This window comes from Pseudoliparis swirei, chromosome 8 (genome assembly GCF_029220125.1).
Source record: "Pseudoliparis swirei isolate HS2019 ecotype Mariana Trench chromosome 8, NWPU_hadal_v1, whole genome shotgun sequence".
NCBI classification, from domain to species: Eukaryota; Metazoa; Chordata; class Actinopteri; order Perciformes; family Liparidae; genus Pseudoliparis; species Pseudoliparis swirei.
The window spans coordinates 9,835,591-9,848,002 of NC_079395.1; the positions used below are offsets into that span (position 1 = coordinate 9,835,591).

The 12,412-nt window shown below is 43.9% G+C and overlaps 1 protein-coding gene across 11 annotated transcripts in view; it reads right to left on the minus strand.

The window, feature by feature from the left end:
• Positions 1–331: 331 nt before the first annotated feature.
• The window catches only part of tnk2b (tyrosine kinase, non-receptor, 2b), a 45,184-nt gene continuing 33,103 nt past the window's right edge, over positions 332–12,412 (minus strand). For 3 of the 11 annotated variants that reach the window (XM_056420251.1, XM_056420250.1, XM_056420245.1), the window contains 13 exons: positions 11,845–12,008; positions 11,042–11,161; positions 10,495–10,621; positions 10,216–10,362; positions 9,798–9,892; positions 9,306–9,500; positions 8,919–9,010; positions 8,467–8,514; positions 7,686–8,119; positions 6,330–7,541; positions 4,602–4,697; positions 2,938–3,068; positions 332–2,579 (listed from right to left, as the gene is read on the minus strand). In XM_056420251.1, coding sequence (XP_056276226.1) covers positions 2,573–2,579; positions 2,938–3,068; positions 4,602–4,697; positions 6,330–7,541; positions 7,686–8,119; positions 8,467–8,514; positions 8,919–9,010; positions 9,306–9,500; positions 9,798–9,892; positions 10,216–10,362; positions 10,495–10,621; positions 11,042–11,161; positions 11,845–12,008 — 2,868 coding nt within the window. In that variant the 3' untranslated portion in view covers positions 332–2,572. Of the gene's footprint in view, positions 2,580–2,937; positions 3,069–4,601; positions 4,698–6,329; positions 7,542–7,685; positions 8,120–8,388; positions 8,515–8,918; positions 9,011–9,305; positions 9,501–9,797; positions 9,893–10,215; positions 10,363–10,494; positions 10,622–11,041; positions 11,162–11,844; positions 12,009–12,412 lie in introns of all 11 variants that reach the window. The other 8 variants (XM_056420248.1, XM_056420249.1, XM_056420244.1 and 5 more) reach the window with 6 other exon arrangements.

The following is a 12,412-nucleotide window of genomic DNA, read 5'->3' on the forward strand; positions in this document are numbered from 1 at the left end:
ACTAGTGGCCCTCAGGTAGTGATGATGGATATCTTTAGGATTTTATTACGGCAAGGAACTAATCTTATCAATATGTGTTAAATATGTTTTAAGGTTAAAGAGTCGGGCACTAAAACTGAGCTTTTCAGAGAAAGGGGTGAGAGGGGGAATAGAGGTATAGTCAGACACGGTATGAGAGAAATACTAACATGTTCCATATATGTACCTGAAATGAGCACAATATGTCCCCTTTATGCATCTGACCCTTGTCCGGAACATGTCTTATTAAAAGCCTCACTAGTTCCTTTAAAGATAACTACGGTGGCAGAAAAAAAGATTGATACAAAAGGGGTAAAAAATAATGAAATCTTTAATAAAAAATACATTTATGAATTCGGCAGCATGAAGAACATTTCCATCAACCCAGGAAGAGTAAAATAATGAAATAGGCATTTAAAAGAGATTCTGTAAGTAAATACAAACACATGAGGAAGAAATGGCAAGTTGTTTTTGAAGGGAAACAAAATGATTCAAAACAGACATTTTCTGAAGAATCTGATATGGCAAACAAAGATGAAACAGAACTGAACAGAGTTTAAACACCACAACATAATAATGTTGCTTTGTGTTGATCATAACACCACAAGGTTCACTTCAGTGCTTCAATACACGACAGCAGCTTGGTATCCAGACCAACAACACAGTGAGGAGGCCGCCCTCACACACACTGGTTCACAATCACAACACATTACAGGGAAAGATTGGAAACACTGACTTGGGATCAGTGTTTAAGTACAACTGTATCCTGCTCCCAGGGAGGACAACTGAGTGACCAAACACTTTATTCTGATAGTTTGTTTTCTTCCGTGCATTAAATGACGAGAATACATCATAACTTATTTTGACACAACTGGATGACACTGATGGATTTACAGACTGGGAGGGCACTGGTTCCACAGCAGCCTTATTGCACACAGAAGAACACTTTAACTGGAGGTATCATCCAAAATCATCCTGGACATCGTTTAGAAATATATTCCTAACACACGTGTGTTTATTCTTACAAGCCCTTTAAATCCGCCCAGCAGGTAGCAGGTGGCTTCTTATGGTTCCATTTGAGCTTCTCAGAGGCCATTTGGAGCTTTTGCCCACCCAGATGGTGCCGGGACCTTTCACACACGTTTTTGTGGACCTATGGAGGGACTGGTGGGAGCAAAGCCAACGCCCTCATGGGGAAGCAGTTGGGTACTCGTTGGCAAAAACGGGTTCTTATTTCCTATAGCACTGAAGGATCATGTGTGCTGACCATGAACTGCCAGTAATTTCACTTTATACTTTATATACACTTAGAGACACTGTATACACATTTTCATTGTAACATTTTCATGTCCTTTATTATTTAAATTCCTAAATGCAATATGTCCTGCCCTGCTAATTTATTGTATTTTATGTAAACATGTTACAAGTACATATCTTATCTCATCTTATCTAAAGTATTTTGTTGGTTGACATTTGGTCGGCCAAAGAAAAGTGAATTCCAGCAGCAAGTGGAATGCCTTTTGTTTCCCTTCCTTTAGTGGAGTCCTCACATCCGGAAGGTCTCATGTTCATTGTCGAGTGTCTCCTGTGACTCAGAACATGCATCGTCATGCCCAGCAGAAGGTTCACACTCGGCTGCCACGGCAGTCCAGTTCTAAATTACTGCCCCAAAGCTGCTGACCAAAATACTGCTGACACTTGGTTATTTTAAGTGCTGATTCTGGGACAGGATCTGTGCCTTGGGTAAAGTTCCCAGCGTTGCTTTTATTAGCTGCAAACATAGTATGCAGAAAATACCCAGCTGGCAGGAGTTTTCAGCTGGTACGCAGAAGTTATGTTTGGGCAAAGTGCAGAGGCAAGGAAGAAGGAAATACTTTAGTCGGAAGTGTCCACTGGCCGAGGGGCCCTTTTGTTCTGAAGCCACGCTCATTTAAATAATTAATCAAATGACGAGCTCAGTAACGAACATAACAGTCTTCTCTTGTCTCGTAGCATTCAAAATATATTAAAATAATTTATCAATATTTTGTAAACAAACACATATGTGTATTTATACATTTTGCGTTGTAGAGGTCACTCCACAGTATTCCGATGAGATCCTAGACGTGCCGCTGTGTATAATGTGCTTTACAACCTGTTGCCTTTCAATCTGGTGTTTTAAGGACATTATCAAAAGAACAGTGCAATTGCGGCAGTGAGGATGCGAGTGGGTGATGTCACAGTGAGTCGCACCACGCGTGACGAGGCAGAACCTGTGTGGATGACACATTCAGGCGCATCCATTGAAATTGAAGAACAGTGCCATTTATGTCTCTGAACTTAGGAAAGGAGGTCAGTCACGCACCAAGCAAACAACTGTCCTTAATCCATGTCAGGTATGAATAGAGCCATAATAAAGTTTGGTAATTTGTGCTAGTTCAGTGAAAATGTGCTTGATTCTCCGATAGTTAAATAACAGTCTTATATATGGGAAGGCTCAGGAACTGATTCACCTGTTCTGATGATTTGACTGAGGATGAAGTTCCAATCAGAGCTCAGCAGCTTGAGATGTCTGTCACCGTCTGCAAATATAAAGATGTTTTAGATTAGATTGAGAAAATGAGATATGAGATAACAAAGCAAAGTTCTCCTGCTCACGGCATCACGGCATCATACTGCCACCTGTCCCCCTGCTGCATATGTGTGCTGTTAACTCTTTCAGTTCACTTGCAATACTTCTAATTTGGAGGAGGGAACATCTGCAGCAGCTCAGACCTGCTAGGAATCTTTGTAATGCTAATGTTCAAAGACAGACCGACCACGTTGACCTGAGGCTGTCATGTGGAGCGAGCTCATAAATGACGGAATTCAATTTATTTTTCTATTCTTCTGGAAACATCTAAACATGTGCTCTACTAACACAGCTCCAGAATACGGTACCTCTGTCTTGTTGTGGATCCATAGGTATCCAACATCCGAGTGCTGGCCACCTCCAGGTTCCAGTCACACATCTCCAACAGCTTGAGACACTCGGGCCTGCTCCTCAGACCCAAACAGAACAACTGCTCCACCTGCAGAGACAAACGCAGAGGAAACTGTTCAAAGAAGCCAGGAGTCGGGGGGGATGAGCGGGACGAGATGGGCGTAAAGCAGGGTCACATGGTCGCGTTTCTTTTTATATTGCAGTGAGCAAATTGTCAAATTAATCAATAACGGAATACAAGCTTGAAGTTTTGTTCAAACACATTTGTGTATTTTCTAAACGTTGCCAACACTATGAAGGAGCACACAACGGTTCCCTTGTGCCCTGCCATCCAAACACAAGGTCCCCCTGCCTCAGCTCCCCGAGCACAGGCAGCGAATAGGGAGCTGAACAGTCCAGAGGCTTTTTAATATGTCCTTTTATAGCTGGCTTCTGGCAGCAGCAATGACCGGATCCCTTAAGATTCTACAGAGTTGCTCTCATCATATCTTGATGAATCAATAAAAAGAAAAGAACAAACAAGAGATGCAGCAGCTCTGAATGTGTTGGCAGCGGCTCGGAGGAGAAGGACTACAGGCCTGGTCTCAGCTGCAGGCATCTCTGAGGACTCCTCTAGTGATTGTTAAAATATATTTCATTAAAATGCCATAAAACGTCACAGAAGGAACGCAACTTTATGGAGCTTCACTTATTCCAGCTGAAAGTTGCCGCCTGCCTGCTAACGGCCGTGAGGGGGCAACTCATCGGGTCGTAAAAAGAAGTCTTTGAGAATAATGACTCCTTGATTTATTACCTTAGTAAATGTTCTAATGTTTATCTCTCATTGCTAGTCTTAAGTCTTCTTCAATACGGTATGATGTTTATTGTGTCTAACTTAAATTATAATAGACAAAGCATGGAATGCATGTCACATAAAATGTAATTAAAGACACAAAACAAGTAATTTAGTCCGAAAAAGACAAAAGACATGCATTTGAAGATTATGTTTTTGATGGATATTAACTTTTAAATAATGTTAGCTAGGTAGCTTCATGAGTGTTAGATCGCCAGCTGAAGTGCTTTAGCTGCTGTTCCATTCGTTAATAAACTGCCACGACATGCAGTTGGCGCCATGATGACACAAGTTGTGTTTTCGCGGCGGAGCAGCAGAAGGGTCGCGTGTTTCTAACTGGGGGTTTTATTTAGGATTTCACTCTGGATGTCCACAGATGTTCACACAAACACCCTGAACCAATTACTGGCCTGGACCTACAGGGACACGCCCATCTCATTATCATATCATCATGAAGATAATGGGGAAAAGTTAAAGTTATGTGTTATGTGTGAAAAGACCAAAAACATAAAGTAATTAAATAAGCTAGCAAAAGATAAATAGCAGAGTAAAATAAATTAAGCTTTCATTTTTCACAATTTTCTCAAAGGATTGAAGATTGAAGTACACTTCATTTGAATCATCCAACTAACCGTATTACATATAACCGTAACTATCTTTTGTCAGTTTCAGAGCAACATATGGACTACGAACTCCGTATTATTGTGATCATATACAATCAGTGATGAACAAAAGGAAACGGCAGTGCACTAACCTCTTAAAACACACATTAAGCTTAAATGCCCTCACCTTTAGATAATGCACGGCTTTCTGGACATTCAAGCTGTGGTTGTGGAGGGCGGCTTGGCACTCGTCCATTGTGACCCCGTGAACTGCCTCCTGCACCTGAGCCCCACGAGACACACGGCCCCCGCATGAGAACCTCCGACAACACGCCGCCCCCTGGCGCTCATCCTCTCCCTCACCACTCGAGGAACTCAACATCACGTCAACATTTACCTCAGGAGCACCTACACACCACCTGGTCCTTTTTACCTTCGCATTGAAAATGCCGGAAGGTAATGTTTTGATCGCCGTGTATTTATTTATTTATTTATTTGTATGCGTGTTATTCGCAAAACTCAAAAAGTATTGAACCGAATCGCATGAAATTTGGTGGGATGATTGTTTATTATCCGGGGACCAGTTGATTAGATTTTGGGATCGATCGGGTCAAAGGTCAAGGTCATGGAAAGGTCAAACTCTTTTTTTACCATAGCACGATACATTTTTGTCCAATTGGCATGCAACTAATGCCAAAATGTTCATAATTCAATGCCCAATCTTGTGATATGCGAAGGTATGCGCTCTACCGAGTGCCCATTCTAGTTGGAGATGAAATCAGCTTTAACAATTATGTAAACACTTCCTAAATCTGACAATCAAGTTATATTGTTACTTTATAAGGTTTGCACCCTTTCCGAGCAGTCACCTATCATGTTCTACTCACTTTATGTACATTTACCTTACGACAACACTGACGCTGCGTTGCTGCACGATGAGACTTTCTTGCAGCATCGTCCATTATTTGATTGATCTTTTATCAGTATTGATTGATACCTATAATAACAATAGCACCGCATCATTCCCGACTACCTCGACCACCACTATTTAAACTACCACAGTGAGCCAATGCATCGTGCATTTATACTTCTCACATGGAAGTCCTCTGTGTGCGGCCACAGATCTCAGTACCATGACACAAAGCCAAGTGCCTGATGGTTGTCGAGCCTCTGGCGCTTCAGTGATTCTGCCTCCAGTTCAATGACGGTCAACTGGCGTCACAATCAACTGGCCAACAAATGGAATTCTTAAATCAATTCACGGCAAACCAATTTGGGTCTTTGTCTCAAAAGAACATTAGCATTTTTTTTCATGAATTCAGAGAAGCTATAATATTTCTGTGCTTTGTCATTTTGATGGGAATGCAGAACGTGTTTGCATGCTACCAAGTCTTGGACTGAAAAGCTATTCAAATGGAACTTCCTGCTTCATTAGTTTGATTCTTTGGCTTTCACAAGTTCAGCTCCAGTTTGAAGTTGTTGTGCCGTTACACATCAGTCATCATTTGTTTCTGAAGAGTAGTTGAATAGGGAGGTCATCTGTTATTACATATGAATGCAGTTTAAAGCATCCATTATATGTGCAAGAAATTGCAAACTTTTTTGCTTAGTATCTAACAAAAAGGGAACCAGCGAGCCTCGGCAGACAGCGTAGACCGTACAGCTGCAACGTCCAGACCTTCAGAAACGAAGAACTGATGACCATCTAGTTTCAGAAATGTGCTTTTTATCCAATTCTAATTTACAAAAAAGCAATGAAAATGGCATCAAGGAGAACAAAGGGTCAACGATGTAATGCATCTAAACTATCATCACAGAAAAAGCGAACACGCTTTGGACTTTAATTACTGAAGCAATTACAAAGTGTTTTTCAAATGAAGGTTGCAAAGGGCAATCCAAATAACTTCGACCTTACCATTTTGACCTTGTCAGCCGAGTTCCCGCCGCCGTCCGTCCTGATGCAGGAAGCAGTGCCGACCGGTGGCGACGGCCCGTCTGAACAGACGCGAGGTAGACTAACTAACGCCTTCATCCCTGACCGGGGCCCATCCAGACTGCTGTTATTGTTGGAGGAGAAATTAGCCTTCAGCTCGCCTGGCTGGACAAGCCCCTGTCCCTGGGCGTGTCTCTGGAGGACCTGGCTGCTGACCACCATGGGTCTGACCATGGCGGTGTTTGCGTGCCGTACTTGTCTTTCCTCCACACTGCTGGAAGGCTGGCTATCCGCCTCCCTGAAGAAGCGGTCGTAGCGGTGGAGGTACGGCGGCCTCTCTGGCAGAAGGTAATAGTGGGTGTTACTGACTTTAATGCCATCGCGGACGATGGGGAGGATACATGGGCCTCTGCTGGCGGACTCCTTCCCCTGCACCTGGATCACTTTGGGGGCAGCATATTTAGGATCTGAGGCAAAGCTGTGCGTGGTCGGCATGAGTTTACCCGGAGAGCTGGAGAGGTAGGAGCCGTAGGTGTGTGGAGAGGGACTGGAGGTGAGGGGAGCCTGCATGGCGGTGGGGCTGACAGTGTAGAGTCTCTGCTGGGGGGAGCCCACCACCGAGCCCATGGGGCTGGGAGTCCTGGAGCCCGACTGGGACAACGGGTCTCTGGGAGGGATCTGAGGTGGTCGCTCCTGCTTTGGGCCTGAAACTTCCTCTGTGGTGTCGGCTGGTGTCGGCGACAGGGAGAGATCCCGTGACCAGCGAGCAGACGTGTAGTCGCCCCTCTTTATGGGGCGAGGCGGGATGGGGACACGGGGGGGGATCTGGGGTTTGTCCTCATTGGAGGAGAAGACACTTTGGTGGTGCCGCTGCTCGGTCGGTCGTGTCTGGGGACACGAGATCTGCGACGGCGAGCTTGACCGTGCAGCACTTCCAGTCGGTACGTTCAGCCTCTTCATGCACTCTTGCTGGAGTTCTTGGAAGATCTCTGCTGACTGAGAGAAGGAAGTGGACAGAACCTGGCTCTGCTTGCTGGGGAGAAAGAGGTTGTCCTCCAGACCTGATCTGTCTGGACCCCTGGAAACAAGAGCATCACCCTCAACCGGAGGTCTCGAGAAAAGAGCCTCATCTGGGTTATGGATATCACTGTGCTCCTCTTCATGCGGCTGCTCCGAGCTGTTGATAGAGCTCACCTTGGTGGAGAAAGAAGATTTAAAACTAAGATCCGTTCTATGTCCAAGTGACATGGGACGTTTGTCTCAGAACAGGAGATAAACGTCCCATGTCCATGACATTTTGGCGCAATGTGAAATGTGCTGCGTCACCTCCTACCGTACCTCCATGTCGTCTTCGTCTTGGGCGACATCGTCATAGGCCGGAGGTGGGGGTAATGGCCGAGCATCCCAGTCCACTACTGGTGTAGGGTGAAGGGGACGGGGTAACGATCGAGACGGACTCTGAGGCGGGGTCCGGTCCATGATGTTCTCCGTTTCCAAAGCTAGCTTTGCAAGTGAAGGAATCTGAATTTCAACCACAGGGGAAGAGGATGGAGTTGGCGGAGGGAACTCCTCCCCAAAGTCAATGAGGGACACGTCCCTGTTGGAGGTGTGGCCTGAGCCTGAAGTCCGACCAATCCCCTGTTTGGAAGCAGAGACCCACGCAGCAGGTTGAAGTTTTAAGCCTTTGACAGAACCCGTTTTCCGAAGCGATAATCTCTTTAGTCCTGCCGAAATCAGATCCTCATCATCATTTACTGGATCATAGCAAGGCTCTGGAGACACAAACACACACAGTTAATTACTTTACTGAAAAACATTTTGGGTGATGACAGCAAAGCTCTTATAGATCAAAAAAATACAAGACACACTTCAAGTTTTCCAGCTCTGACGTTAGTCCTATTGTGCACAGAAAGGACACTGCACGCCTGTTAGAGGGGTGACGTTGATGGAAAGATGGAGAACAACGATATGAAGAAAGGAACCAAAGTTGACGGGGGAATCACCGCAAAGAAAGGCAAAGAACAAAACGCATGGCATGTACCTGTGAGGAGTGGAGCTAGGAGGGAACAGAGAGGGCAGGAACAATGGGTGAGGAGCTGCTGAGAGAAACCAGACTTACTCTTGATTAACACTGCTGGTTGAGGAGGGCGAGGAGGAGGAGGCTCCTCTGGAAGAGGAAAAGCAAATACCGCCATCGCAAAGGAGATGCAGAGGTGGGAAAAAAGACAGCAGCAAAGATAAAGAGATAAGGGGATAAGGCAGGAGGCAAATGGAAGATTACATATGAATGTTTTGCCGACAAGTGTTAAGAAATATTCAAAAGCAGGCTGTTCGTTGGCCATATTTCCAAAGCAAAATCTGCCATTGTCTTAAAATTCTTCCCCACAATCAGTGATTCCAAATGTTAAACGTGGAATCTGATCATTTTTTTGATTGACAGGCGTTAATATGGTGTTAATCGAGTTTGAACCCAGAGATCCGGACTAGTCTTCCTCGTGTTTATCTTTGGTGTCGACCAAACAGCCATCATTATGGGGTGGTCTCAGGATTTATTGGAGCTCTTTAACTCACTTTGAGCTCGTCCTGGTAGCTGTGTGGGCCGAGCCCCACTGAGGTCAACACTAAGGACATCAGGAGGATCCATGGGATTACCGAGGTACAAACTGGGGGGAAGAGAGCACCAGACTTAATTACAGCAAATGTCAATAGAGTGCATCTACATAACAGTGATGTTAAAGTGTCGTTATACATATGGGCATTTGCAGTATTGTGCTACTGCCATCTATTGGTGAGAGTTTATTATTCCAATGCAGCAAAAACTATATTGACTTTTACCACCAACTTCCAAAATGAAGCACAATTATCATACATTTTTAGAAAGTAAACCATGTCAAAGCTCTCTGGGTACATTACAGTAGTAAAGTCACATAAAATGAATAAATAGAAGTTAGTCCTTACTCATCAATCCTGTCTGGGAAGCCCCAGCAGCGATGAGGGTTGCTGTCTCCGTGTCCCGTGTGGATGAAGCTGTTTTTGAGCGGCCGGCTGATGTCATGAGCGGACAAACACGCGACTGATGTCACCACATTTCTGGGGAAAGGTCCAAACTTAAGGGTTCGCTTGTTTTGACCTCTCCACCAGTAGTTGTCTGCCCTAAAAGACACAAACATGGAGGGAATTAATAAAAAAGCTATATTTCTACGACACAGCTAACGTGTTAATATTAACAATGTAGCCCATTTAGCATCGTAGATATTCAATACATTTGTATTAGTAAGCTTTGACAAACTAAGCAACTGTAAAATAGTTTTAGGCTGTTATTTTGTGATAATAGCATTTAAATAGTTCCCTTTAAAGAGTATTTATCAGTATTAAGGTTGGCAGCTAAGTCTGTAAGATAAAAGCTACAGATTTGGAGGAAGGCATCCTGCCCATGTAATTAACCCTCACCTCCCCTCTATTATGGTGATGACATCATTGACCTGGATCTGGAGTTTGTCCGGCTCATCAAAATCCTGCAGAGCACACATGTCTGTGGGCATGGTCTGAAAAACACACACATGAAACACCAAAGTTAACAGCAGACATTTATGAATGGGGCATATCTTCATATCTTACATGCTGCGACTGTTTGTTGTTCTGTCATGAACACATTGAGACAAGTTCCCAAACTTCTAAACTGTATTGCATTAAAGTATTGATTCCCAATCTATTTTAGCTGGTTGTTGTTCTCCGTACAGTTTCCTCTTTGCAATAACTCCACTAGGTGGAGATGAAAATCCATTCATGCGATGAGGACTGCTGAACACCGGTCTGTGTGGAAGCAGCACCCTGGATATATAACATTCCCAAATGGCAGCTCTCCTACCTCAAGCAGGAACTCACGCAGGGCAACAAAGGTGGGTCTGTCATCTGGTTTCTGAGCCCAACACTGCAGCACCACGTGATAGATATCGTGCGGACAGTCTTCAGGCTTCGGGAGGCGTTCACCTTCTTTATCAATCTTGTGCAGGATCTAGGGTGGGTTTTTTGAAAAGGGAAAAACAATGTCAAAGAGTTGAAGAATTCACCAGTGTGGATAAATGTGATGAGTGTTCTGGGTCTGCCGGTGTTACTTAAGATGTGTTTCAATATTTGTTTTGATTACCTGGCTCCCATTGAGGCCCAGCCAAGGCTCCTGGCCATGAGTAAACATCTCCCACAGAGTGACTCCAAACATCCACGTGTCAGTGGCATGCGAGAACGTTCTGGTCTTCAAACTCTCTGGGGCGCACCTGAAGCAGGACGGACAACAACTTTAATGTGAAATGTCCAAAGATAATCCTCACTCTAGACATATATACTTTTAGAATTTTGTTTTTCAATGCAGCTCCTCTAACTTTAAAAATATTTAAAAATAAAAATGAGTGGGTTTGGAATCATTAGTCATACATGCACATGAATAAAAACAGTAAAAAGAAAGATGATTACTAGCTCACTGTTTTGCCATACACAGAATTTGACCCAACTTTTTTTTTAAATGAACACAGCAAGTCTCATCAGCATGGCAGGAACACAGCTGTGACGGATTAGAGTTCTTTGTGGAAACTTCCTGCAATAAAATACATCATATTCCCACCCTAACCACTCAAACTACTCATATCCATGCATGAATCCAAGTACAGCTTTGGTTCTTGAGCTTTCAGTGCACCCACCATGCGAAGGGGACCTTTCGATGCTCCTGCATGACATAGTGCTCATGGTTGTTGGGCAGCGCCCTCATCAGGCCAAAATCTCCAATCTTCACTCTGTGTGCTGAGGCCAGCAGGATGTTCCTGAAGATAGAGGGTGAAGTATTTAACTATTTTGTGTACACGCTACAACAAACAAAAGGTTTTATTTCATGGTCGATCCTGAGTAACGTTCAGAATGGGATCCAGTCGTATCCAATGTAATCCACAGGTATACAACATGTGGTGCATCGCGGGAGTACAACTCAGGACCTACTGCAGGTTTTAATTGAAGGTATTGAATACATCTGAGATGTAGTATGAATACAAATAACTGTCTGGTAGGTTATAACTGAATTTTAAAAATGTCTAAAACCACAGCTTGAGAAATCCTCTTTGTGATTGGCACACTGTAGAAGCCATGAGTCGTCATCGCCATATTATAACAGCCTATGAACATGACTCATTCCTACCAGCCATTAAGAGTATTCTCAGGCATCTACAGAGTTTCAACAGTTAGGTGAGGTGACTATTTGGGCAAGACCAAGAACTTGGACCACCCAACCAGTGACTCGTACTTGTGAGCCAAGACTCCCTAATGGCCTGCACATTTCTGGAGGGAGAAGCAATATAAATAATTCACCATACCAAAAAAAATACCTCATTAGAATATTAGGTTTCATAGAGAATGTGAATAATACACCCTCTAACCCTCTTTAAAAATATTTTGTTTACACTTTTATAGTTGCTAAAACCGGCAAACAATTAAAAAGGTGTTGCTCCCCTACCTGGCGGCCAGGTCCCTGTGGATGAACCTCCTCTGCTCCAGATAGGCCATGCCACAAGCCACCTGTACCGCATACTGACACAGAGTGTGGACCAGCACCGGGCCCTGTGGACGAACACATCGCAGACGCTCCAGCAGAGAACCCAGAGGAGCCAGCTCGGTCACCTTCAGGAAGAGAGAGGAGACACAGAGAGGGTGAAAAGAAGGGATGAGGAATAAATGGTGTTGAAGAGGTTACACATTTATTTGGAGATGAAAGGAGGGAGTGAGAATCGCAGGAAGAAACATTTCAAATAATGTAATGACAAACAGAATTTGTTATTATTATTTTAATGTATTATTATGATCATATTGTTTTCCAGACTGGCAATGGGGTGACATCAGGGAAAGAGAGGTCCTCGAAAATAACTGGAAAACTGAAACCTGGCTCCCTTCCTGTTATACCCTTGTCTGAATAATTGTTCACCTGTTTGTTTTAAACACAGTTAAAGAATAAAATGGAAAAAAGAAGCTTGACCTGATTTAAACAAGCTGTAAGATAAAGAACCGGTCTAAGAGAGCCTGAGAGG